Raw genomic sequence first — 27114 nt, forward strand, 5'->3', positions numbered from 1 at the left:
GTCGCTGAAGTTTACTTCCATACAGCATGTAATAAATTTGATCATATTGGTGTTAAACAACAGCATTTTTGAAAAAAATAAACAAAAGAAAGCAAACATGCAATCGAGAAAATAATAAAAAATTAAATAATAAATGTAAGTGTGAAAAGCCCACGCTAAAAATGTTTACGCAGTAATATAAAAAAACCGGTCAACGGCTCGCTTGTGGCAAAGCGCCATAGTGGCCCACAAGAGCACCTACCTGTTTGTACATGTGGYCGTCAAAGCTTCGCACCCCCAAATGTCACTCAAAGTGCTTAAAAATGGAACAACTGCGTGGCACTTGCGCGCGGAGAAACCAAAAAAGTTGTAAAGAAACTGGMATTACAAGAAAATTACACAACAAAAACAATTAAAAGAACACTCGATCGACTACGTTGTATAAATGCGTAAACACATACTGAAACATATGCGCCCAGTTGTTTCCAAAAATAAAAATAAAAATACATATATTCCCGCTTATATTGCGCGCAAAACAAAAGCACATMAAATAATTAAAGATAAAAACGATAAGCAGTACACCTACGCACACCGCCCGCACACACACCGCCACCCACACTAGCCCAAAAAAAAAATGCTGCGTAGCTGTGTGTGTTTGGGTCGTGGCGCGAAACGGCGCAGCTCCTCGCTAGAGGACACCTCGTCGTGTCGCTCGTCCGAAATCGAACGTGTCGCCAAACGTATGGAGACCATGACCGTTTATACGAAAACCACGACGACGTCAAAAACGACAACCACAACAACAAGTAAGCTGCAGCAGCAACAGCAGCTGTTGCAACAAAGCAACGACGGTGGACGCAGCACCACTTCCAGTCTATTGCAGTTCTTCCAATCGAAAACGTGGTACCGGCATTGGCGCAAAACGGAACGCTCGATGAGCATGTCAAAGACCGAAAGAAGTGAGTCATTCTTTTGCTACAAAGAAATATTTTACAAGAATGCAGTGAAATGTGTGAATGAGTTGAGTTGCCAACAAGTGACAATTGGCATGAATGTGTGCGGTCTTGAGGGCGTCAATAGAAGGTTGTAATAATATAGTGGCTTGGTAAAGGTAAACAGTGCTTTGAAATATGCATTTTAAGGCTGTCAAGGAGTTGGCGTGCCTATGTAAAGTGTTTGAAGCTCGATTTATTTGTGGATTATTACAAAAACAAAATATTTAGTTATTACTTGAGGTGTGCCATAACATTTCTGTTGACCAAAGAATTTTACGTTCAATCAAAATGTGAAAAATGCTATTTATTTACCATAAAATATTAATAAAAGATAATCAAAGTTGTATTTCTCACGCACTACAGCCAAGTGTAGGCAAAAAAAATCCAAGCGAAAGTTGAAACTCTCTATTTTTAGTAATTCGTAGTATTTTTACTATATTATTTATTAAAAGCCACAATTTTGCTATTTTTAGTCAAATCTTAAATAGAAAATATTTATAATTTAAGCAGTTTTTCTACTATTTTGGTGAATATGACGATTAACCACATAGCTWCGTAGTACATATAAATGTATGTGGCTCTGAATAATCGTCTTGGCTAATGAGTCATGAATGACAGCTGTGGTTGTAGGTTGCGTATACGTCATGGCGTAACAGCTAATGTAGGGTGGTTCTACCAAGCAGAGATTTYCGTGTGTTTTTCAGTCTGTAYATACGCAAACTTTTTGAGATATCGATCTGAAAAATTTCACSCATCTTTTTCTCTCTACTGTAGTATATAACAGCCATACAAACTTTTTGACAATATTCAATACCTTATTACGGAAAACTTTTTCATTTGACCAGATCTCTTCATGAAATTTTGCATAGTGTAATATCTAAGGCAATTAATATATAATCTACGAAGAAATTATGCAGATCGGATATCTATARCACATAYCTTCCATACAAARTGAACGATCGAAATCAAATTTTTATATGRGAAACTTTTTTATTTGATAAAGTTTCACCTCGAAATTTTTCATTGACGAATATCTAAAGATTTGCTATAACATGCCGACAGATTGTTTATATGGGATGACTATAACATATAGCTGCCATACAAACCGACCGAACAAAATCAATTTCTTGTATAGAATGTTTTCATTTGTAAAGGGTATTCTATAMATTTTTTTTTGTTTTGTTTTACTTATTATTTTCTTTATTAATCTAACATTATAATTTTTTCAACAATACTAAATTATTTTCCTTATATATATATGTGTTTAATCCTTTAACAAAATAAATTGGCAAACTAGCCAAAGAATAAAAAGAAATTAAATATATTTACAACAAAATAAAATGTTTAGTTATTGATTTTTTCATATATCAGCACTTCTAAGAAATTCCATCACAAAAGAGTAACGAGATAATTTCTGCCTCTCTTGCGAACTCGCACATTACTCATACGTCACGTAGGCTTSCTAGATAACAGAACCAGCTTATTCACTTATTCCATAGCAGCTAATAATTGTCTAACTKCTTTAAATATCTAATCGTGTTAATCTATATTAATGAACATAATTGGGAACTCCTACTGCTTCATCAATTGTATGCCATAAAATCTATTAGTAGACTACATATCAGAATCACTTTTCAACATCAACAACAGATGTAATTGCTGTAATTACCCACATTTCGATGAATGAACTAAATTGACACAGTAGCATTCWGTAGTTAACAGTTAAGTGTCAATTTGTCAAAAAACTTTCGTAATATATGGACAGCACGACAGCACGAACGATTCGTGCGGCCGGCATATGAGCACATACATATGTGCAAAGCCACATAACTAATAAATGAGTGTCAGTAAATTGTAAATGACTGTGAGTAAATTTCCGATTCAGCACAATAGAAATGTGACAAACTTCTGCCATACCTGTCAAACATATGTAAGTATATATACAAGTATATATGTATATAGTACGTACTGCTGCTAGACCAACATAAATTGTTTGAGGCCACAGACAAGTGGTTGGGTTCACATGCTGTAACTCAGTTCTGCCTCTTCTTGTTAGAGATATGCTTCCTTTTACTTTTTTTAGCTTTTGAAACCTTAGTGGACTGTCTGGCAATCTCCTAAGCCTAACCAAATGCTGCTGTTTTCTTTCTATATTATATCCAAACATATTTGGCTCATAATTGTGCTGAAAAGTTTGCAGACAGCAGCTTCTAAAAAGCTTTGAAAGTTATTTAATTGCTTAGAAACTGAAGGCACGTACCTGTTGTCAATTAAATTGTGTATTTCTGTGTGGAATTAGACGCTTTGAAGTGTTCATGTTACTAATGCGGCACGTACATTGAAAAGTTTGTTAGCAGCAGTCTGTCTACATTTGCAATTGAGCTAAATATTTGAAAAAAAAATTAAAAATAAGAAAAAACGTTAACTTTCGTGGAATCAAAGCTATAAAACCCTGCTCAAGTGTATTTTTTATGGCATTAAAAAGTTTAAAACGTATTTCATTTTGGCTTCATTTGTATTGGTTTGTATGTAGATATATGCTATAGTTAACCGATCTGAATAGTTTCTTCGGAGTTTGTAGCGCTGCCTTCGAAAATTATCTGTACCAAATTTCGGGAGGATATCTTGTCAAAAAAAAGTTCTCCATACAAGGACTCGACTGTGATCGTGCAGTTTGTATGGCAGCTATAGGCTATAGTAGTCCGTCATCGCCGATTCTGCCAAATCAGCAGCATCTTGTAGAGAAAATAGTATGTGCGAAATTGCACAGCGATATCTCAAAAACTGACATGGCTTAATTGAAACAACTCGTCATTTATTGAGCAACGATTACTCTGAAATATTCACTCATCTACGAGAGAAAAAGAGTTGASAAAAACTATCTAAAACCTCTTATATAAATAATACATTTATAATRCAGTCTATTTTTATAACTTTACGCCCTACTTTTGTAACGAAACTAAAACCTGGTAACAAAAGCAAGAAGTTACTCTCACCGAACCCTAAATTAGTGCTCTGCAATCGTCTMTGAAGGTTATTGACGCAAGCTAAGCACTTCCGCAAAATCCGCAAACACACACCTKGATGCACAGGGGTACAGAAACGCATCCATTAAAATTTGGTTTTTAAATTTCTGTTCTGCAAGATAAAAAGTTATGACCTGCAATATGTGCGCCAATTGTAGCATGTGGCATGTCCCATGTGTGATTATGAATACACTTATCTTTGTGATGTCAATCGATGCGTTAAACGAGCAAAGACATTTATGCAAGTCAATGAATGCATGACTTTTCGTAAATGTTTATCGCTTTTCCCTGACTTCCTTTGCGTGTTTTTGTTGTTCAACAATTTTGCGTTATTTTATGGGAATATGACTTTACATATATTAGCAACAATTTCATGCAAGGCGAGCGGTGTGCTGCAGCGTTGTTTGAGCTGAGAAATTGCCAAGCAAATGAGGAAATTGAATTGAGTGTAAAGAGACAATGAAATGATGATGAAATAGAAAAGCATTAAGAATTTTGAATGTGTGGTGAATAGCGCTGTAAAAGCGGGTTGCGATGAAGCAATACTTGGAGTGATGTTGTTGGGAGTTGGTGGCAATAAATTGCTAAAATTGTAAGGTTAATTTAAACTTAGACTTTTTATAATTTATAATTCGAAATTCTAAAACTTTACAAAAAATGTACAAAMATGTTGAAGCTTTTCTCGTTTTTAACTTAAATTTAGGTTTAAGTATAAGTCTAGGTCTAAACCTTTAAGTTTAAACTTAAGTTTAAATTTAAGTGTTAATTCAAGTTCAAATTCAAGTTTAAGTATAAGGAAATATAAGTATACATATGAGTATGAGGAAATAAGTTTACTTTTGGATGTTATTTTGAGTTCAGGTGCAACCGAAACTGAAACCAGAACTTAAATTTAAAAATTAAACTTAAACTTAAATTTAAACTTAGACTTAGACTTAGGCTTAGACTTAAATTTAAATTTAAACTGAAACTTAAATTTAAAACTGGAACTTAACTTAAACTTAAACATAAACTAAAACTTGAAATGGAATTTAACTTAACTTAAACTTAAACTGAAACTTAAAATAAACATAAACTTAAACTCAAAATTAAAACCAAACTCAAACTGAAAGGTAAACTTAACTATTTTCTAAACTGCCTCTCCTTTCACCACTTTATACCATTTTCTTTGAAGGTCTTACCTTTCCTTTTATTCACGAGTTTTCTTATTATTTCCTTTTTTGTCTTGCTTTTCTGCTAAGTTCTCTTTTTTGCTGCTCTGGCGCACAAAGTCAATGGCTAAAATTGAAATATTTTGTTTCAGTAACTTGTTTATGGCATGCTCTTTGAAATGCAAATCAGCTGTTTGTTTTGCTAAAGGAAAAGTTAGCAAAGCAAATGTGAAACTTGTAARAACAGAATTATCAGAGACAGTAAAATTATACTTTTTATTTAAGTGTTGTTCTTTAACATATCTGTAAACGGAAATTATTTTGAATTTAGAGTAAATTTTGAGCAAACAGAGCTATATACTTCTTGTACAGCCCTAAATTTATCAAGTAATTTACAAACTTGGTGGGAGTATCAGTGCGTATGAGTAACATTTGTAAAGAGAGAATGCGTAATGCTTTCGATTTTAAATGGAAACTAGTCTTGAATGACCATAAAATGCGAATAAAATTAATAAAATTGAAATTCTATATATTTTTCAAAATTTCTGAGTGCCATTATTTCAAATCTAATTGCACTATAAATCATGCATGACCATGCATATAACTGTAGTAAACAAAGGTCATCGCTTGTTTCAAACTTGTCAACTCAAAAGCAAAACATCTTAATTTAATTACTATAATAACTGGTACTACARTCAGTAGCAGGTCACCACTACAACTGCATACAAGTATCAATGCTAGATTTGTACAAACATAAAATTGCAATTTACTGCAGGCCACAAATCTCAGCAAGTGCTATTTTYCTGGTACAATAAAGGCAGGTGTGCTAGAGCACACAATAGAAGCATAAATGGAAGGCACTTAACGAGTTTTAGGCATAACTCCACTCTGTTTGCCAGTGCCAGATGCACATATGTGAGTCGGCGCAGGTATCAATGCCAGCAATAACAACCACGCGCGGTACACTTATGTACACACATCTATGGAGATGTATGCTTATGAGTGTTCCTTACAGTATGTATGTGTGCATCTGTTATAGCATTTATGCACGTGTTGCCATATATAATGCCAAGGGCGCTATAAATTTCGCACACATTTATATTAACAAGCTCATTTCATTTAAATACATTCATATAATATTAGTAATGTGCTCGCTTGCGCAACTTTTTTCTGCAAACTCACTTTTCACTTCACATGCAATTTATTTGTCTGCTTTTGTGCTTTAAAGCACACGAAATTTATTGTGATGAGAATTTATTTACACTCAAACCTGTATATGTGAATATTAGTATATGTATGCATATGTCATAAATCAAGTACCTACCTACATACATACATAAATGTACTATGTTCTCAGTATAGCCCCGGGGCGTATGAGTAATATACGCTTACCCACCTAAAATGCATGAAAAGCTGTTACACACATATCATGCTTGTCACCTGGCACTTACAAGCACATACATACATATGCGTGTGTGTAGTAAAAATGTATTTAAGCGTGTTTGCTGGAACTCACTTGCAGGTGTGTGCATATTTGCTTATACTTGAATATGCGCTTACATTTGAATCACTCGAATTTAGAGCTTTCGCACTACATTTTTTGCGCATTGAATGCATTATTATGATGAAATATTATTGTATTGCTTAGATATAAACATTTGGAGCTTTGGAGATTTTATAAAATATTTTTCTTGATTTGGATCGATCAATTTGTATGACAGCTATATGCTGCAGTAGTCCGATTTAAATAATTTCTTTGGAGATTGTAGTGTTGCTTTGGAAAATAGTCCGTGCCATATTTGGTGAAGATGTTTTGCCAAATAAATAAGTTCTCCATTCAAGAACTTTATTTCGATTRATCAGTTTGTATAGTAGTTGTATGCTATAGTGGTCTGATCTGAAAAATTTGTTCTGAACATTTTCGTGCTAGCTTCAACAATCATCGATGTTCAATTTGGTGAAGATATCTTGCCAAACAAAAAAGTTTTAAAAATACTTCATTTTTATCGTTTAGTTAGTATGGAAGCTATAGGCTTTAGTGATCCGATCTAAATAATTTATTTGGAGATTGTAGTGTTTTCTTCCACAATAACAAATACCAAATTTCGATAAGATATTTTGTCTTATAAAAAAGTTTTCCATACATTAACATTATTTTTAGCGATCACTTTGTATGACACACTACAAATACTGTCTCTTATACACATCTTCACTTTGTATGACACACTACAAATATGTAGCTTCGCGAGGAGAAAAATATGTGTGTCGAATTTCAAATCGATATCTCCAACTGAGATAGTAATTTTCGTATACACAAACGGCAAACTGTGAGACATGGCTAAATCAACTCAGCTCGTCATGTTGTTGATTTATGTTATATACTTGTATGAATATCATAACATAAGCATAAAATATTACTCAATTGTGTGTTATAAATTAATAGCTACAATTCAATATCATTTGTCAGTAACACATAGATAAAGCTCTGATTGACTCACACCTTATACCCAAAAAAAAAAAAAAAAAAAAAAAAAAAAAAAAAAAAAAAAAAAAAAAAAAAAAAAAAAAAAAAAAAAAAAAAAAAAAAAAAAAAAAAAGACGAAAAAAGCGATCGATTTATGGATACTTATTATAGTCGAAGGCAAAATCGGGCAAATATAATACAGCAAAATAACTACACAGTATATACGAAATAAAAATAAAAAATTAAATACAAAAAATATATGTACATGAATGGCATTGTTAGCAATCATAATGATAAGAGAGCTAAATATCAGTAACAGACCGGCCTTCAATTGAGTGGATTGCTTGAATTAAGCACAGATTTGTTAAGTGTAGAAGACTGCATTTGAACTCAAGTATGTGTGTGTGTGTGTGTTTAAATGAATTGTTAAATAGTCGTTTGAATGACTTGAAGCGAAAACTGAACCGACAAAATCTGTAATCCACGCCTACAGCATAAAACAAGCCGATACTTCCATTCATTAATACCCGTTATATACGAGTTAATACCAACAAAGCACGATTACGCACAGCTCTTAGGAATTTGCCTAGAAAAGCCGTGTCAGGCGCAGACACAATTATATTTTGGCATACATATATACATTCGTAGCGTTCGCTCCGCTGCTTCTGCTGCCATTGTCCTTCACTCATCCCATGCTCCGCTAAACCTACGCAGTTTAAGCACGAGTCCGATGTAAATTTGTTAATTCATTGAATTGTTAACTCATCAGCGCTGTCAGTTGCATAATGTAAATGCGTACAACTCATTCAGCCATTATTTATTCATCAATTTGCTAATTTCGAAAGTAACCTCACTTTAGCGAAGTGTTGATTGTTTTAATATATAGTTTTCCTTTAACTGCTGTTGGAGCGTAGGTTTAGTATTTGGACATATTATATAAAAGCAGAATGTTCGCATTGGCATTCCGGCAGTTACAATTGGTTGTCTTGTTTTTTATTTTATTGTAAAAACATAACTAATTGAGTTTGTTGCTCGCAATAATGAGGATGAGAAAAAAGAGTTGAAAGCGTTGATAAAAATAYATGTCTATAAATGGAGCCTAGAAATATAATAAGGAATAGATTAAGAAATATATTCACTGCCGCAATGAAGGCTTGATTGTGTTAGACAGCTSTAATGCTCTAATAAGTTTTTTATCAATGACAACCAGAAGATTATTTATGTTTTGATTCTAATATCGGCTATAACCACATAAGCGGTGTCTACGCCAAACAAAGAAGAAGAATATAGGCATTCTATACTTTTAACAACAATAATTCTCCATTAGGTTAGCTTAGGTTAGGTTAGTCTGGTCTAAAATGCCTACGCTTGACTCGAATTTCAACAGACGCCCCCAAATACTTAAAGCGTAGCCCTTCCAATGCCAGATGCTTCATTATTTCCCTAGTTCCTTGCTCTTCCTGAATCTATCAGCCCTATTTTGCAGACATGTGTTGCCACCAGACCGTCACCATTGAGTATTCCAATCATCTTTATACATTATTTTATATCGAGTGCCTCTAGAAACTTTGTATATTTCCGAACTACAGTTTTCTGCATGAATTGCAAGTTTTCACCCAGCTAGATCGTTCCATCGCGTTTTGATTTTCTTTGTCGTGCTTTCGTCTAGTCTAGATCCTCATATAGACAAAGAACGAGTTTTGCAATGTTGAACACATTTTCGGATGACAACCGTACATCACTCTTGGCAATCCGTTCTCACGACAGTCGAGTTTAAGTAAATGGACCTGACCCGGATTTTTATTCAGCCAAGGACTGCTAACTCGTAATGCCTTCAAATTACTTCGGGAATGTTTTCTGCCGCAATAACTTTTCTACTACAATAACTCTTGCCAATCTCGTCCTTTAGATAGGTTGGAAAATTGAGACTTTGCACTSCGACCTATGGTCTATTGTGCCCTCCGTGTATCACAGCGGCCCAGCATMCTGAATACTTCCAGGAGCCTACTAGGCGCGACTGAAGTGATGTGCTTCCTGTCTACGTAGATGGAACCTAGGGTCTTGAGCTTGCTTCTGCAAACTGCTAGGCTATCCAGAATCAGGCGTTGTGAGACTATGTCCATATTGAACAAGTACTTCCTGAGCCTCCAATGAGCCAAACAGAACGCGAAAAAGACGGAATTTGTCGCGGAAGCAATTGATCATTCACTYAGTTTTGCCAATCCTCTTCACTGCTTTCTAAGACTCTCTTGGTCGTTATAGGAAATGAGATTATAGCCTAGATTTCTGTTCCTTCCAGAAAAGTAGTGTGTTAGTCACTTTCATATGATTCTGTCAGATTTCAAAACGGCGCCGAGTGCTCCGTCTCCTCTTAACACCATCAATTATTTATACRTATAGGCATTTATTCATATCTTTTTGATAGTAGCACGTAATTTCCACATAAAATCTTGACTTTATTAATGCAAGCACAAAATTAACTTGTGTAACATAATCTCAGGCATGTGTCATCAKCAAAATCAAAGCAGGAAGTGCTACCCGCTCACCATATCTTAGAACAATTATCATTATATCTATTTATTACAATTACGTCTATGAAATTTCTTGCTTTTACGGCTAGCCATAATACGTGGTAATGTCGTCGTAATACGTTTGTATGTCAAATATATAGTATATATGTATATATATATAAATATGTGTATGTTCACCCAAGCATTTTATGTATTTCCCACTGCTGAAATCTTCATGCTCAAATGCCAATCATTAYCCACATTGATTGGCCATACCAAAAGCTTTAAACGCTTGCTCGAATGCTTTAACTTGTACCAGTTCTGCTGAGCAATAAGAGCTGAACAAGAATTTATGGCAATTTTATAGGCAAATTTTGCGGTTTGCTTGGAATGAGCACGCGTTAAAAGGCTTTAAAACTGACTGTGTGTGGGTGGAGTTTGGTGAACACTGTGTGTTAATAATATTTATATAAAGCGWGGGACGAAAAGTTGAGAAAACAAAAAAGCTGCGGTTTTAAACGTTTTTTTCTTTTTGTATTTTTGTTTAGTTTCTAACATTTTCTTATATAAATATTTGATTTATTTAGACATAAACACGAAAAAATGCTTATGCTTTCAAATACAGTATTTGATTTACTGCCGTTTCTTGCTGAAAATGTAAATTGATTTAATATTCACTTTGCCCACAGCGRCACCCACATAGCTTGCCATAATCCTTACAAATTCGAAGTCTTACGATCGCTAATCCCAAAAGAAATAATAAACAATAAATATGTATGCTGTGACAGCAGTAMAAAATTCTTAGAATTCGCCGAATTCAATAAAACAACCCTTTTTTGCTTAAGGCAGTCAGCGCTGCCTTTCAATTTCAGCACCCAAATGCTGCGGCATGCTTCATGTACACATATAYAGAATATATTTACTTTCGTTTTCAATTGAAATGTTTTACAACCTATACAAATTTAAGCATGAAAACAAATGTACACACAGAAATATGTATGTCTAGACCAGCATTCAATTGTCTGGCCACTGTGATTGTTGGTAACGCCATCCATAGTTTATACAATCTTTCAATATGTAGCTGTATGAATGTGTGTGAATATTAAATGGTGCGGCATTGTTTACCTTTATTTACCTGCCAATCCCAATCTTTCGTTTGCCAGCCTGTGCAATAAATTCAATTTTGCTGGTTTGCGTATTTTGTGCCTATACGGTAAGGTAATAGCAACGAAACGTCGAAAATGTTGCTCATACGCACTGTCATCAAGTGAGAATACTTATTTAAATATCGAAAATATGAGTTTAAATTTCGTAGTTCCTTTATTTTTTRAGCATAATGCCACTATTTATAAATCGGTGGAATATTTAGCGACCCGTTAGAATCGCTTTAAGAACTCTTATAAACCAATGTTTATATGTATATCATGTCGTACTCTTAAACCCATAATTTAACACAACAATTAATCGCTAGTTTATTAATATATCTATAATATAAATAAAATTTTGTGTGTATGGCAAGGTAACATTCAGGTCGAGATTTCGAAAATGCTACTYATACGCACTGTCATCAACAGAAAAACTTGTTTAATTTACAAAAATAACGGCTTAAACCTCTTAGTAATTTAATTTTCGAAAGTGAAATATATAAATCGATGGAACATATAAAGCTTCTTTAGCTTCAATTCAAGCTTTATTATGCCCTCTAATACTCTTAAAGCCAACTCAATCTAGTTCTATTTTTATCATTATTCCATGTTATACATAAAATTTTTTTATGCTTTTTTGAGCTCTTAATATTTTCTTTTGCTGATCCTCCACAATTTTCTTTCGCTCCCTTTCTAATTTATTTATTTAAATTAAATTTCCTTTATTGCATCATCAAAAGTTATATGCTTCTTGCAGCTGCAGCGSTGCAGTTAACAGCTACTCTATTTTTCCACATTAATTGCACATTAAATCAAATGTGGCCATATAACCAAAGCTATCATGTCAGCCAGCTTTTGTCATATCCATACTTATAGCCAAATGAAGTGACCTATAAAGCTGTGGCCTGGTGTAACGTTTTGAGATATTCATGCCACATTTTTTTCCAGCTTTCAAAATTATTAWAAGATTTCGAAATTTCAAAAATAAGCAGTTGATGAGGAAGGGGTCCCAAAAATATTGCCATCAAAAATATTAATCTAGAATAATAATGTACAATGTCTGGTGCTTCAGTGTAGCAGGATAATTTATTTTTCAGAAAATGGCCTAAAAACAATTTTTGTTACTATTTCAAATTGAATTTTAAATTATTTTAAGGGCTATGAATAGTTTCAGGCATAGACGGCACTATAAAGAAGACTCTCTCAGGTAAATCGGTACAGCAGAACCTGAGAAATCGAGGGTATGTTCGAAAGAAAAAGACAGTTTCTAGAAAAAACCCGTCTGTTGTATGATTGGTTTAGGCCGCACCAGTTTGGATATGAGATAAAAAAAATACCAACATCTTCAAAAATATTTTGAATTTTGAAAAATCCGCATGCAGACACATTCTTGGATAGCTAAACTTTGAAAAACATTTTTTTTTTTCGAGACTGGAATCCCCTTAAGGATACGAAATTGATTGCACTTGCATTCAAGTAGTGCTGGAGGTCTTAGCTAAAAAAGTAATGCTCTGCTACGATGCTGCTTGAGTAYTTTTTTCAATTCTATTTCACAATAGCGTTCTTGTTCTACGCAACTGTTGTTGTACATAGCATCCTGATTACTATATGTATACTAAAATCAAGTTCAATATGTCGCATATGTCGCTTTTATTGTACAATATATTTCAGCATTTTCAAACGCTTTCGACTTTTGTTTGCATTTGCTTTTCCGCTCCCTCTTTACCACTTGTGCACAAGCTGTTTTATTTCTTCGATGTGAGTGTTCTTCGCATGTCATATATTTTTACTCGATTTTTTTTTCACTTGTTCACTAAAACATGGCAATAAAATGCATCAATCACGCTAGAAAAACACGATGTGTCCGAGCGGACCAGTCGTAAACTTTTACAACTACAAGCAAATAGAACCGGGCACTGCGTGACAAAAGTTTGAAGAATGTATGCATTAAAAAACAAGTCGAATGCAAAAAATTTTATTGTGTTTATTTATGCGTATGTATGCGTGCATACTGTTTTAGGAAGTGTGGTGCTGAGTGCATTTGATTTACTGCATAATTCTACACACTTTTCAATTCGTTTGATTTGAATACGCACTTCGTTGCACGGCGTAAGATTGAGGGTGGGGAGAGCGAGTGTTATTTTTGTAATAAATTAGAAAGGTAAACAGAATATATAGTATACTAATAAAAGTAAACAAAGTGTTTTTCTTGWAGCAAGAAGAAGGTAAAATTTTGATGAATTGGCTGGCACAAGCACATACTTCGTTGCAAGTAAAAATATTATTTGTATGTATGTACCCGCCTTTATGCTCAATCAACTTAATTTACTGACTATAGCGGTATAATAATAGTGCTGCATGAAATAAAAGCAACCACATAAGAAATTATATTTTTTTTTTCTTGTAAATTGTACAAACAATGTTTTGGTGCGATTTTGCCGCCCAAAAGCAACGAGGCTCTTATGTGTTATAGGTAAACATGTACTCGTGTTGAAACTTTGTCTTGTTTACTACTTTCGCCTTCACTCTTACGCATCACCATAAACTACTTTGTATACTTTGTATGCTGGCTCACTAAAAGTTCACTTCATTATTTACCCACTACAAGCAGCTGGTAGTTTGGGAAGTTGTATCATTTTTTTGGATGTTGCCATAAATTGAAAGAAGTTTAACTGAGAGTTTGCTTTTGTTTTTCGGTGACCAGAACAATGACACTTTTCGGATGATCGATTAGATGAGGTTGATATAGAGGTATAGTGGTTGTTATGACTGTTGTGTCGGTGAAACATTCTATTAGAACTAGAGAGAGCAGCGAATTTAAATTTTAAGCTTTAAGTGACATTTTATCTTCTACTAAAATTTGATTTTTCGATACGAATTATAGGAAGGAGAAGAAGTAGTTATCCTTTCACCCTTTTGATTTCAAGATTTTCGAATGTTTCGTGGCTTGTAGCTCTCTTACTCTTGCTCCCTTACTAAACAAGTTCTCAAYATTGCCTCGAACAGCAACGTTGTTAAGGCATAAGGCCTTTTCAACTTCATTACCTTCAAAAATCATGTGCTGATAGTTCGTTCCAGCACTCTTTGAACTTTCTGAGTAACCCAAAGGTGGTAAAGGTTTTCACTTCAGATCATAAGTAGCTTTATAATTGAAAAATCATAATTTTTAGACAATTTTAATACCTTTTAAAAAGATATTTGATAGATATATATGATATTTGATACCTCAAGGTTTTAAAAAATACGTTAGAACTTCTATTCTCACATACTTGCATATATTCGACATTGGACTATGCATCTATGTTCACACGGCATATAGTGTAAGTTGAATGTAAGTGCAAGTTCAATGAATTTAGTTTCATTTCTGGCACCCGCTGCCCCACATTTGCATTTATTTATTACATTAACATGGATATTTCTATTTTATTGCCCACATTACTCGTCAGCTCGTTGCTGGACAACGTCATTTTTCATCTGGCACAGTCACCAGTGATGGATGACAATAATGGTTTTTTTTTTTGGCAAAATATACAGCGCATCACATACAGTCTCAGCTCGATTTACAGAGCCGACCGTCGAGCTGTAAAAATTTATTTAATTTTTATTTTATTTTGTTGGCATGCGGTCAACTCTGTTAGTCAACAATACTTATTATGACCATGATTTGCATAGCCACAACTAGACATCTTGATATTTGGCATTTTCATGACTTTCTTTTTTATTATTGTTGGCATTTTCACTTGTAAATCACTGAAATGGGCTCAGTCTTGCAAGCACTTGTTTTTGCTATGAAATTTTGTCATCATAAGAAACTAAGTGCGAAGCAAAATAAAATGTATAGAAAGTAGGAAGTACAACAAAAAGAACATTAATAATAAAGAAAACGTCAAATGCAGAAAATGTTTCGAGTATGGCAAAAAGCGCTAAAGACCGCACATAAACATAATTGATAAGCATATTAAACATTATAGCAACAACAATAGCATAAATTACAAMATGAGTAATATACAAGCCAACAAATGTCTTCTATACGCTCCATTTGATTGAAATATGTATTCTGGTCACAATTATTTATTGACTTTTTATCATTCATGCACTACTCTGTAGTCTTTCTTGCTTGTTGCTGTTGTTGTCATGTTTATTATTTCCATATTTTTGGCTTTGTTTATGACCGTCTATTATGTGCCGCTTCGCATTGCTTTTGCCTGCCAATCAACGCTCCTTTATCTCGCCCGTTCATCAATTAGCGCCAGCAATCTAGCATTTTGCTATGCAGCCGTCACATGACCTTGACGCTCCCTTGTTGTGAACGCTCTAAAGCTGTTACTTCAATCACTTTTTGTGAGTTATTGTTTGCCTTTTTGTCTCGCTACTATGCTGCTCCTCCTTCCGGACTATTGACCATTGGTCCTTGTGGCACCCTGTTTATTAATTCATTGTCAGCAGCTCATCCCTCATGTTTTGTTGCTTCTTCTGCTTGTTACTTGCCTTTACTAACTACTTCTACATTCCCTAAACGTTCGCATGTCCACTTTGCACTTTCCGCCCCACTTTAACTGTCATGGCTTGTCGGTGACACTGATGCAAAGTGACAGCAAAAGCTTCAATATCACAGCCCGTTATTCTATACCCTATACACAATGCAGTCTTCAAGCTAACCGTGTACTTGTGTGTTCGTTTATTTATGTACTCTCTGATCTATTGTCATGTYGTGCAATGCTTTGAGCTTTCTGGAAAAATATGATACCAATCCTTTTTCCACACAGCATTTTTTCACGCTTGGCAGCGGCAAAGATGCATAGCTATTTGCTTATTACATGTATTTGTTGCTTTTCTAGTCCATTTTATGGCGATATTTTGTTGTCCTCGCTATGCAAATCCTTTTGGGTAAATCTGAAGGGATTCATACGCTGTTGGATTGTTGTGATTTATGGCGCTTATGTTGAGACTCTCAAGTAATTTGATACGCTCAAATATGTGTTCATTTTCTCGCGTTACTTGAAGGTTGGGTTTAAAATTACTTAAAAGTCATCACTGGCGCATGAAAATCAAAGTTCATGATAACAGCATAAATTAGAAGGGTGTGGAGCCTTTAAAGTTTGCACAAAGAAGCGTGAGACAAATTCACAATAGTATATGACGAGTCAAAAGTGAAATCTGATGTCGCTTTTTCATCGTTTATTAACCGTCCACGAATCCACTGGTCTTCACCAGGGACCAAGTAACAGTCGAAAGAGTTGACTTCATCTGGCGAATCTGCTTAGAAGATGGGAGGACTGTCCGATTGGCTGAAATGATGATGACTAGCGTTTTCTATGATTCACAGAGTGTACTCTACGTCGATTACGTGGAGTAGGACAAACAGTCACAGCAAATACTACGTTAATCTATTGGACTGATTCGACGTKATTTCGTATTCTCGAAAATTGATCTCGTGTGACTTCTTTTTGTTTTCAAACTTCACTCGGTATTTTTCGTAGAATCATCATATTTATTATCTTTCATTTCACATTGTTGCGATCGAGTGTATATACATTTTATGACCCCTATAGTTAGACATCCTCAAAAGCAGTTTATAATTTATAGTTCGACCATTCACTGAAGTTAAATCATTTCTCCCTTGGATGACCACTGGCTCATTTGCACTTGGTCATTATCATCAACTCATATGACTCATCTCATTGAACTATGCGGTTATGAACTATAATCGTTCTTTTAATTGCAACATTCCACAAAACGAGTTCCTTCCAAGTATGCTTAAAGCGTAACTAAACTGACATAATCAAATATCTGGAATTCGTTGTCTTTGYTGCTTTGTTCAGCACAAATATTTTTAGTTGCATGTGAACGCTTTTCCAGTTACATATTTGCCTTCATGGCAATGAGTATGAAATTGTTACTTATGTGATTTTGTTGTGTCGATGGTAGAGGAGGTCTGTTATATCTCTATATATATATACATATTTATGTGTATATATGACAGCATATGCATGTTTATTTAAGCTTGAATGCAGTTTACTACTTCGTTTGATGTTGCAAATATTATGGCATTTTATTTATTTATATATATGTATGCATATACTTATGTATACACAATAAAATAGATATATAATTTCGAAATTATTACATATTCGGYTTTAGTATGTGGCAGCATAAGCTGAAATGTGTCGCTTTTAGAACATAAAATAATGGAAATTTTTTAGATCACTCAGAAACTTTGGATTTGAAGTCAATTTCCCTGTATTAACTTTGTCACAAGGTAAATGATTTGCCTCCAATATTAATTTCTTGATTACGGTCATATAGCCCGACTCTTCGCCGATAAAATGGCTTAAGTCGTCTGAGATCGCGAATTTGGAATTTCGACATTGGAGTTTTCCAAGACTCCTAGGCATCACCATAGACCAACGTTCTCAATCATTCATYTATTGACTTCCCCGACGACTGTGTTAAATAAAAGCTTGATACATTCGAAATACCATTTTGTTAATAAGTCAATTARGAATTTATTACTACAGTGAAATTTGTTCTGCTTAACCTTGGAGCTAGGTGGGATATCTTTTTTCCAAACTAGTTTTCACGGTTTTTAGGATGTCAGAATACAGACTTCCGCTACTGCAAACAGTCTACTGATCTTTTGCAGCTTACCCAGCATATTTGATTTTAAAGGTCCGGCAGCAGTCGGAATTCAGTTTTCTTATTGCTCTTTGGAATTATGCAATATGTACGGTAAAAATAAACCCATTATTTTTGCATTAAATAGAACATTTTTTAGCACTGGTACAGTCCATTTTCAGAAGCTTCCTTTGAGGGAAATTTCAGCAATCTCAGAACTGTTTCAGAAGTTTTCTTRTTACCAAATTTTTACCTTCTGATGCTAAACAGCCCAACATCACACATCAAACTTATACAATGAGAGATACAGATTACAAAAGCCGTCTTTCGGAAAAATCACCCTTTTCAGTAGACCTTATATTTACACATAAATTATATTCATAAATTTTCTATTAATTTTGAAATTTTATACAAAAAAAATTTAATTTAAACTTTCAATACCGCAAATTTTCATAAACATTGAAAAGCTGTTAACACATACTTGAAAGTATTAATTTCCAAATTATCGTAATTGAACTGGAGCAAGTCATGTGTCAATATTATTTTGAAGTGGCTGAAAACACACTTTGAATTTTTGAAATCAGTCTCACTGTCACTCATATCTCCCTTTTCCATAGAACTGTGCATCTGTGCAGATTTTTATGACCGCATTGCTCGCTATTAGCTGCAGAATATCTTGTCTATATATATATACATTTAAATTTCCAAACATGTGCTGCAGTAAGTGCTATTAGYTGAGTTTATTGGCACTCTTAATTCCCTTAAGTGGTAATGCATTTGCTTAATTTACCGTGTAATCTGATACACATGATTACACACTCGAAGCATTAAAATTTACAGTTACGARGTAGCATTGATGYAGTTCCCCCGTTTTTGTTAATTGCWTATAAACTGAATTACTTGTGAATCCAAAATTGCCCGTTCCCTAGATATGCTGTACTGAGTACATATTATTTACATATGTATACARTATATCCTTTCACCTCATTTGGTTCGTGTAAAGCTTTGTAGTTGTAAATATTTAAAATTCATCTATTTTGCAATTTGATTGACAATGCTAGATTGGAATTGAATTGAGCGCGCATTTTTTCAAGCGAAAACCTACTTCCTACTCCACGAGTATATATGGATGGTGAGGAGTCCCTAAAGAAGAGCCTCAGTGAGCTTTTCCACGGATGATTCGAAGCTAAGAGGGAAGGTTGAATTCAAGCTTCGCTTTGGGCTACCGGACCCTTGATGTATTTTTCAGGCAGAAATGACTGCTAATAAGGTGGCGGTAGACGTRCTGCTACGAATTGCAGCCTCTTTCATGKTGGTGAGGTGAGTTGAAAAGTCGACGAACTAGCCAGTTGGGGTAAAAATGCCACGATCTCATTGGAATGGGACCGCGTTGAATCTCTATTGCGTTGCGTGCGTGACTAGACTAAAGGACCCCGCTGGCACCTATTATGCTCTGATCGGCGACATGCTCTTGTACATTGTCTAATAGGTATTGCAGTAAGGCTAGAAACTAAAAGAAGTTGTCAAAGTTCTGTGGAGAAGAGTTGGGTGGAAACATTCAGGAACTTTCTTCTCCATTGTCCAGCCTTYGCAAAACTGAGTTTGAGACAGCCTCTCAGTCTTACAGCGTTATAAGTTGTCCATGTGAGATCTCTTCTTCTAGTTTGAGCCTCGCCATCATATATCCAGAACAAAAAATGAAATAAAATTCTCTTAATGATCTTGAGAACACTTCATAAGCGTTCATGATTAGCTTGCCTTAAATACAGGTTTATAACACAATGCACGCCTTCTGTTAAACTACTCGTTGTTTTTTTTATGTAATATATTGTAAATACCTCSTTAATATAATATAGTCTAGTGTAATAATTATTTTAAATTTCTTGAATATATCATGCGTCTTCTCTAAGTAGTTTTAGTGCGTTAACGCTTAGCTTAATTTTAGTTGACTTTAACGTTCTGAAAATATTAGTCACTTAATGTAAATATCCTGTTACGAGTTGGCAGTGTTGCCAAAGGCAATTAAAGCACTTGAACGTAATTGACTGCATTCCCCACACTTACRGCGCCAACTTTTGGCTTCCAATGCGCGAACTTAAGATAACTTCTGACATTTCGAGCAGCGAAAGTTCAGCTGCAAGTAAATGCCGAATTCGCGTGCGTTTATCATGCCAACGGATATATAGACATATACATATGTGTATTGTTATACATATTTACCCATATGCTATGTATATTTCAACCCACGCACACCTACATACATATGCATTTTGAGTGTTATATAACTGTTCTTGGCGCAAACAATGCGCAGTAAAAATTTAATCAACATTTTCACATGCTTCAAAATATGTGAAAATTAAGTGGCAACACGCACACTTAAGTGCGTGTGTGCGTAATATATTTGGACGCAGTTAAGCAGACAAGCTTATTAGGTGCTGACACTATAGTGCCAATTTGAATTTTTTTTTTCACAGAAAACAAGTTAGGGAATATGCATATGTATGTGCACGTACACATTATTACTTTGCTTGGCAACCTGACCTCGCCTGCTGTGTTTAGGTGTTAATTTGATAATAAWATTATTTATTCGTTTTCAAATTTTTTTTTTCATATTTTGGAGTCTGCTTTTTTGTAAAGCTATCCTGTCTAGCAGTCTTTACCTAGGTACATATGTATATATAAGAGCTACTACTCGTATATATGTATGTATATGGATAAAATGTTTCCGTGTCTCGTCACTTAAATTCATCAAGGTCATTGTCATATTGGCGAACGCATTCTTGTTTTGCATGAAGGCAGCTGGAGATATGTCGACGGGCGCTACAACTCAATGACACATCAGCTGAACTGAGCGAATTTTAGCCTATATTTTTCCTTCTCCCAAATATATTAATATTGAGCAACGCCTTATTTGTTAAAATTATGTGTTACTTACGAAAATTATATGTTTTCTGTAACTGGTTTCTAACACTAACATATATCAGCCTCAAAGTAGACTTCAAAATAAATATTMTTTTATTTAGGATTTTCTTAGAAAATTGGTGTGCGTCTGAAGATACAAACATACTATACTTCTTATGCAATTTAACATTCTATTTTCCAAATTATTCCCAGCTCACTTGATTTGTATGACTGCGTATCCACTCTAGGCATTTACATAAGTGTGTTTGTGTTTAAATATTTAAGCAAACGTAGGCAGGTGTATTTCTGAGTATATGTTAGTGCGTGTTTCGTAATTTGAATAAGTGTCCCAATGCGTTTTGACGTTTGCTTTTGTGTGTTATTATTTTTTAGCAGCTTTTGTCTGGGCCATAAATGAATTTTTCGTGTTTTTTACGACTGCCCAATTCGCTTGAATTTGTCTGTGGTGGTTTGTTTTGTTGATTTTTTTTTTGTATTCCCTAGTGTATATTTTTAGTACAAATTACATTGTCTAAATACATGGCAATTAGTGTGGAAGTCAATGTAATAAAAACAATTTTTGAAGCACAAAAAAATTAAAGGCGACAAAAACTTTTCTGACTTAAATACACCAAAGAAAAAAATAACGTAATATAATAACACATAACATAACTTAACACAGCATAAACAAAAATATAACTTAACATGGCCAAAAAGAAACATGACATAAACTTAACGTTTACGTAACATAACTTTGCACAACTTAACATAACGTAATATAACTTAACATAATAAAATTTAATCTAGCATCACTATACATAACATAATGTAGCACAACAAAGCATTACATAACACATGACGTAGAATAACTTAAACTAGAAAATCATAACTTAACATAAAAAAAATTTAACATCAGTTTCATAGCATAATATAGCACAACAATGACAAACACAAGCATAACAGAATACTGAATAACATATATTAATGTTACATAGCATAACATAACATAACATAACAGAAAAAGAGCATACATTATATTAAAAGCTTTACCTCACAAAAAATTAATATATACATACTACACCAGCGTCAAAGCACCAACAAGCCAAAGTTTAAATTGAAAAAAAAAAAATTAAAAAGTGAGCCCCACACTAATCAAAATACTAAAATTACAAAAAAACTTAATTAAGAAACTTAAATTRGTTACTTAATTTATTGATTGAATTTGGAATATTGATTCCATTTTAAATTTACCCACCCACAATTACCCCAGTATCTTTCACCGCCTTGAAGTATGCTTCAACCCTCTGCTGCGTTGGCGTCTAACACATAACTTTTGCGTYGTTGCCTCTAGTCTTTCCTGCCACGTTGTTTTTTACGGCTTGCTGCGTCGCTATTGACCTCATTTCACTGACATTTGAAGCCAGTTTTAATTAGTAATTCACTAGGCCTTAAATTTAGTTGACGTTATTTGTAAGCGATCTGCCAAATGTCCGAAATTTGAACATGAAAGCGCAATCAAGCGGGGAAAATTGACTTAACTAACGTAATTTAATAGCTTCATTAGTGTTAGTCAGTTGTAGGCGGACGGGCGAGCATTGCGAGAAATGAAAGCGTAAATTTAATTTAGCCGGGGGTGATTTTTTGGTTTTTGTAAGACATATGAAATTTTATTAAAYTAATTATGTAGGATTTATTTCCATTACCACTTCTAGTATCTTTAAGTCATACTTTTTACATAGTACATACTCTTTACTAGAAGTAAATTGATTCCGCCTTCCTATTTGTATTAGACTTCAGAAAATATATGGCGAATATTTGGCGGCAGTAAAGTATCTGAAGGATTTTTGAGAATTTTTTCTGCGATATTCAAATCAAAATTGGGCCCAATTTTCGCGTTTTTTGGAACTTCTCAATATATGAAAATGTAAGGCACAGATATCTGAGAGTGGTCAGAGGCATATAGATTCCTTCTTTCAGTAGTCTAATTGTTGCGTGGTGCGCGATCTGGAATATCACTATGGTCTAGAACCCGTTGCAGGTTTATCGTGAAATAGGAAGTTAGATCCACTAAGAGGTGAAGGCATACTTTCAATAACTTATATAAAACCCTAAGAGGCTTTAGTCAACTGAAAGCCTCCTGGCAATCTGTATATGTAAGTATATCCATGGCTAACCTCAAGAATATTTTGGGCGTATGAACAACAACACAGTTCGAAACTGCTATGCTAYGCTATGAAGCGTAAAATAGTTGTATTTACTTATAACTCCGGGCAATTATTTGGCATCAAATCTTCTGCAAAATTTCTCACAGTGTACTGGTTCTAATTTTCAACCTAACATTATTACATTCATTCAACAGCTGGACAATGTCAAACGATATTACAATAATATCGCTGACCTCTCCCTGCTGCAGTGATTGCCCTGCAATTAACGAGTCACGCTTGTCACGCTTAYAACTCGAGAATTAACTTCTTTCATACATTTACATATTTACATAAACTTCCGGCGCTTTCGGCGCAATTTAATACTATACTAACAACTAAAAAGGAAAATGCTAATGAAAGTAAATAAATATACATACGCTTACATACTGTCTATGCATTATTCTGTGTGCGGGTGTAATATAAGCACATGAATTTCACATATTTCGCACTGTCATTGCATAAATCATAATAAAGCAGCGGGAAATAAACCTAAATAAATTGGTTGTAAGTGATATASATACATGTGCTTATATGAGTGTGTCTAAATAGTTGTTTGTAGGCTGTAAGGAGACAAGAATGTCACTAATTACACGCACGAATGAGGGTTGAGAGAGCTTTGCCAGCAGGCAATATACATGGCTTTTGTAGATGCTTAGTTGATACTAAAARCATTGCGGAGAATACGTGCTAAAATAATTTTAGGCTATATGCGCACTTACACTTCACCCGTTCGACTSAAGCACAAGTTTTTAATTTTATACTTCATTTTATTAGAATTTTAAAATAGCAAAAATTTATTTAAATAAAAAAAGTCTGTTTTAGGGGAGTACCTACTATTATTATTCAGAAATACCACCTTGAAAAATATGGCTTGACTTATGTTAGGTAAAGAGACCGATCGTAACAGGGATCTCACTCGGACAGCTTAGAACGCCGGTGCGTTCTGTTACCTATACTTCCTCTATAGCAAATCATAAAACCCTTATAAATCGTTGAGACGCTTAATGTTGGTTCCTGCTAAGTCTACTGGTATCAATGTTACCGGGCAAGAGTCGATTTGGCTCACTCGTCGGCTTTGAAGTTACCAGCAATCCCGCTCTCAAAACAGTCTGATGATGGCTAGCTTTTTGCGTACAGTTAGAGAGCTCTGCGCTAGCATTCCCGCTCTGCTACTAGTTTACTATGCTATACTACTAGTTTACTATAGAAAAAGAAGAAGAAGGTGAAAGAGAAGAGAAATAGAAACATTATACATAAGTCAAATTTTRTTTGGCAGTCTTACAATTTCCGGGCTTTTAATTTACACTAAAGCTTAGATATTTTGAATATTATATAATCCTTTGAACTCTCTCCTCAATTATTTAAAGTCTAAACTTTTTCTAAGCAGATCAATTTTACTTAGTTCTGGTTAGTTCTGGTTGCAAACTAATGCTTTCCTAACTAGTTCGATTATAGCCAGGCACCTCCAGTTGTATCACTGGGATATACTAGGATTGACGTCTTACTGCATTAAGTTCTACCTTCCCGTACTTTGTATTTGTTTTGCGCTTGTCAACCGTGCTTACAATACTAGTACACACTTTCACCGCTTTGCGTAGAAGTGTTTGTTTATTATGACAGTTGGAATATATAATATATGGTATACAAAACGAAATTGTTTGTTCGTTGGTGGCATCTTCGGTGTTACCTTTCTTACTTTTAAAGCAAATAAACAGAWATGACATGCGATTTACTCGCAACCAGCCACCAACATAATTTTCTTTTATTTGTCCCATTGCTAGCAAATTTATTTGTTCTCACCTACTTTAAGCTGGTTGGTAGATAATTCCGTTTTATTTGCGCCTTCTTGTTGCTTTTAAGTTTTCTAAGTTTACTTAGGAACATTAGGTTGTTTGCATATATATCAGGATTTGTARAGTTGATAAGAAAGACAGTTGTAAAGTATAAGATTCGAATACTTACTTGTATTCATTTTACGAATTAGTTTGGTTAGTTGTAGGTAAGTTTTATTTCGAAGTTGCTTGTGCTGATTTTTTCAGTACAGCGTCTTACACTCTAAATTATGCGGCAGACTGAGACATCTGCTCTCACATGCTAAATATCATATTACTATCTGAACAAATTTGACTCAGACTGATCCATTTAAACTCCGCCATCCATACGAATTGTATTGAAATACTTAATAATGGTGTTTTTGACAGTCCAGKTCAAAYTTGATCAACAGATCGAAGAAAATATGGCTCAAGCAGCTCACGCCTTCCGGCTAASTATCCTCTGGGTAGCCTAAAAACCAAATTGTATTTAAGCAGTAGAAAATACAATGCAAAACAAAAAACTTGTTCAACACAGAATATTTTTTAATATAATAAAGAACTTGCAAACTAAACTTTCTATGGTATCTTTCCAGAAATTAATTCCTGATAGCTTAATTAATAAATTATGAAATTTTTTCGACCCAATCTATCATTATGTGTTAATTGCCAAACATAATAAAATATTATATTATTAGTWCTGTCGAATTACAATCGTCTATGGCGATTTCAACAATTCTTACCGCAGCCGATTGTGTGTCATTCGCCTCCAGCCCCTTAGGTAATAAAAGCTGCGCTGTTGTAAGAATTACAAATACAAATAACTATAGTGTGGTGTGTACACTACGTAAAAAAGCCTAACACAGTGGGGTGACCTGGAAGAATGGGCAGACAAATGCATAGAAAAGAGTGCAGACAGCTATAAATAAGTAAATATATGCACATGTAACGAATGAGTGAAATAAATTGCATGAAAGAAGGTCACTGCCAGGTTGCATAGGGTTCAGACGCCTCATCAGCGATACACGCAGCATGGGCACATATGTATGTATGTGTATATGCGTGTGCAGGGAGGCAACCGCAAATGTAAGGCAATTTTTAACTTGCCAGCTGATGAATGTTGAAAGCAATTGTTGGTAGTGTGCTGATAATTGTGGGTGTAGTGCTGGGAGGCTAAATTAGTGTAACTTCCGAGAGAAGGCACTAAGGCGCTTAGACGCCCACATTCATTATGCTTACTATATATTATTAATGCGAGGACGCAATTGCAATGAGGTTAATAATGCTGGAAGAAATGCTAAAGAAAGTTCATATTTTTGCATTGCTTTGGCGAAATTGTTTTTTGAGTACAAGGACAGAAATTCCTTGCCCTCGCAGTCTTTAGATCCGACTTAGCTCACGATAAACCTGTAATGATTTCYAGAACATAKTGATATTCTTGAMAAACTGTKAWGSAAATGAACTAGMCAGARCAGGCATCTTTGTACAATAAGACTCCGTCGATGCGTATCGATTTGTAATCAACAAAGATATGATAGATATAGCTGAGTTTAGGTAGAGATAATCCCTAASTTGTTCAACCAGTAAGCAATGAATGGGACTATATGCCATGGGTCGGGTATTAAAATTCAAAGGGAAAGACGTAAGAGCTCTCGTAGGTGTATTAACTAGTTACTGTCTAATTGGCAATCATGGCAGCAGACTGAGAACACAATAACTATTATAGAGTTGTCAGAAGAAGAGGAGACTATAAAGCATCTAAGCGAATGTAAAGATCTGTATAGTGTCTCTGTGCTTTAGTTTATTCATCACAGTCATTATTTACATCCTCAAAGGGTATTTAACTTYTCATTGTTACTCTTACATTTATTGTTGTACTTTGCATAGACAATGACGCTCCAACTATTTAAAAGGCAAACAGCAACAACCAATATTATTACAAATGCACACCAACACATTTSCAGGCCGCGGCTTGTGGGTGGCAAACTATTAGCGATGTCGTGTGTGTGTAGCATACTTTTGAGCGGTTCACAACACTGCACGGCATGACAACATTTTTCAGTATGGCATTGTTAAAAGGCAAATAAACACTTGTTAAACAAAAYAACTATCAGGAATTGAGCAGTTGAACGGCGCTTTTCAACGACTTAAGTGCGGTAATTTCCAACGCTAAGAGTTGCACTTCAACGTCAAGTGAAAATAATTAATGCTGCAAGTGAAGTATTCGGTAGCAATAGTAAAGCAAAGATAAATAAGCGTGCCAGTCAAAGCAAATAAACAAGAATTTCGATTGTTTGTAAATTTTCGATTTTT

The 27114-nt window shown here is 34.5% G+C and overlaps 1 protein-coding gene across 4 annotated transcripts in view; it reads left to right on the plus strand.

Annotated features, from left to right (window-relative positions):
• The first annotated feature begins 6 nt into the window (after nt 1-6).
• LOC108967037 (serine/threonine-protein phosphatase rdgC) overlaps nt 7-27114 on the plus strand; it is a 58989-nt gene continuing 31881 nt past the window's right edge. For all 4 annotated transcript variants that reach the window (XR_001993227.1, XR_001993228.1, XM_018930250.1 and 1 more), the window contains exon 1: nt 7-938. Coding sequence is in view for 2 of the 4 variants with exons in the window: in XM_018930250.1 (XP_018785795.1) it covers nt 614-938 (325 nt within the window). In the remaining 2 variants the exon portion in view is untranslated. The remainder of the gene's footprint in view (nt 939-27114) is intronic.

The sequence above is a fragment of the Bactrocera latifrons genome, unplaced genomic scaffold, assembly GCF_001853355.1.
Source record: "Bactrocera latifrons isolate USDA-ARS-PBARC rearing strain unplaced genomic scaffold, ASM185335v1 scaffold_173, whole genome shotgun sequence".
Classification (NCBI taxonomy): domain Eukaryota; kingdom Metazoa; phylum Arthropoda; class Insecta; order Diptera; family Tephritidae; genus Bactrocera; species Bactrocera latifrons.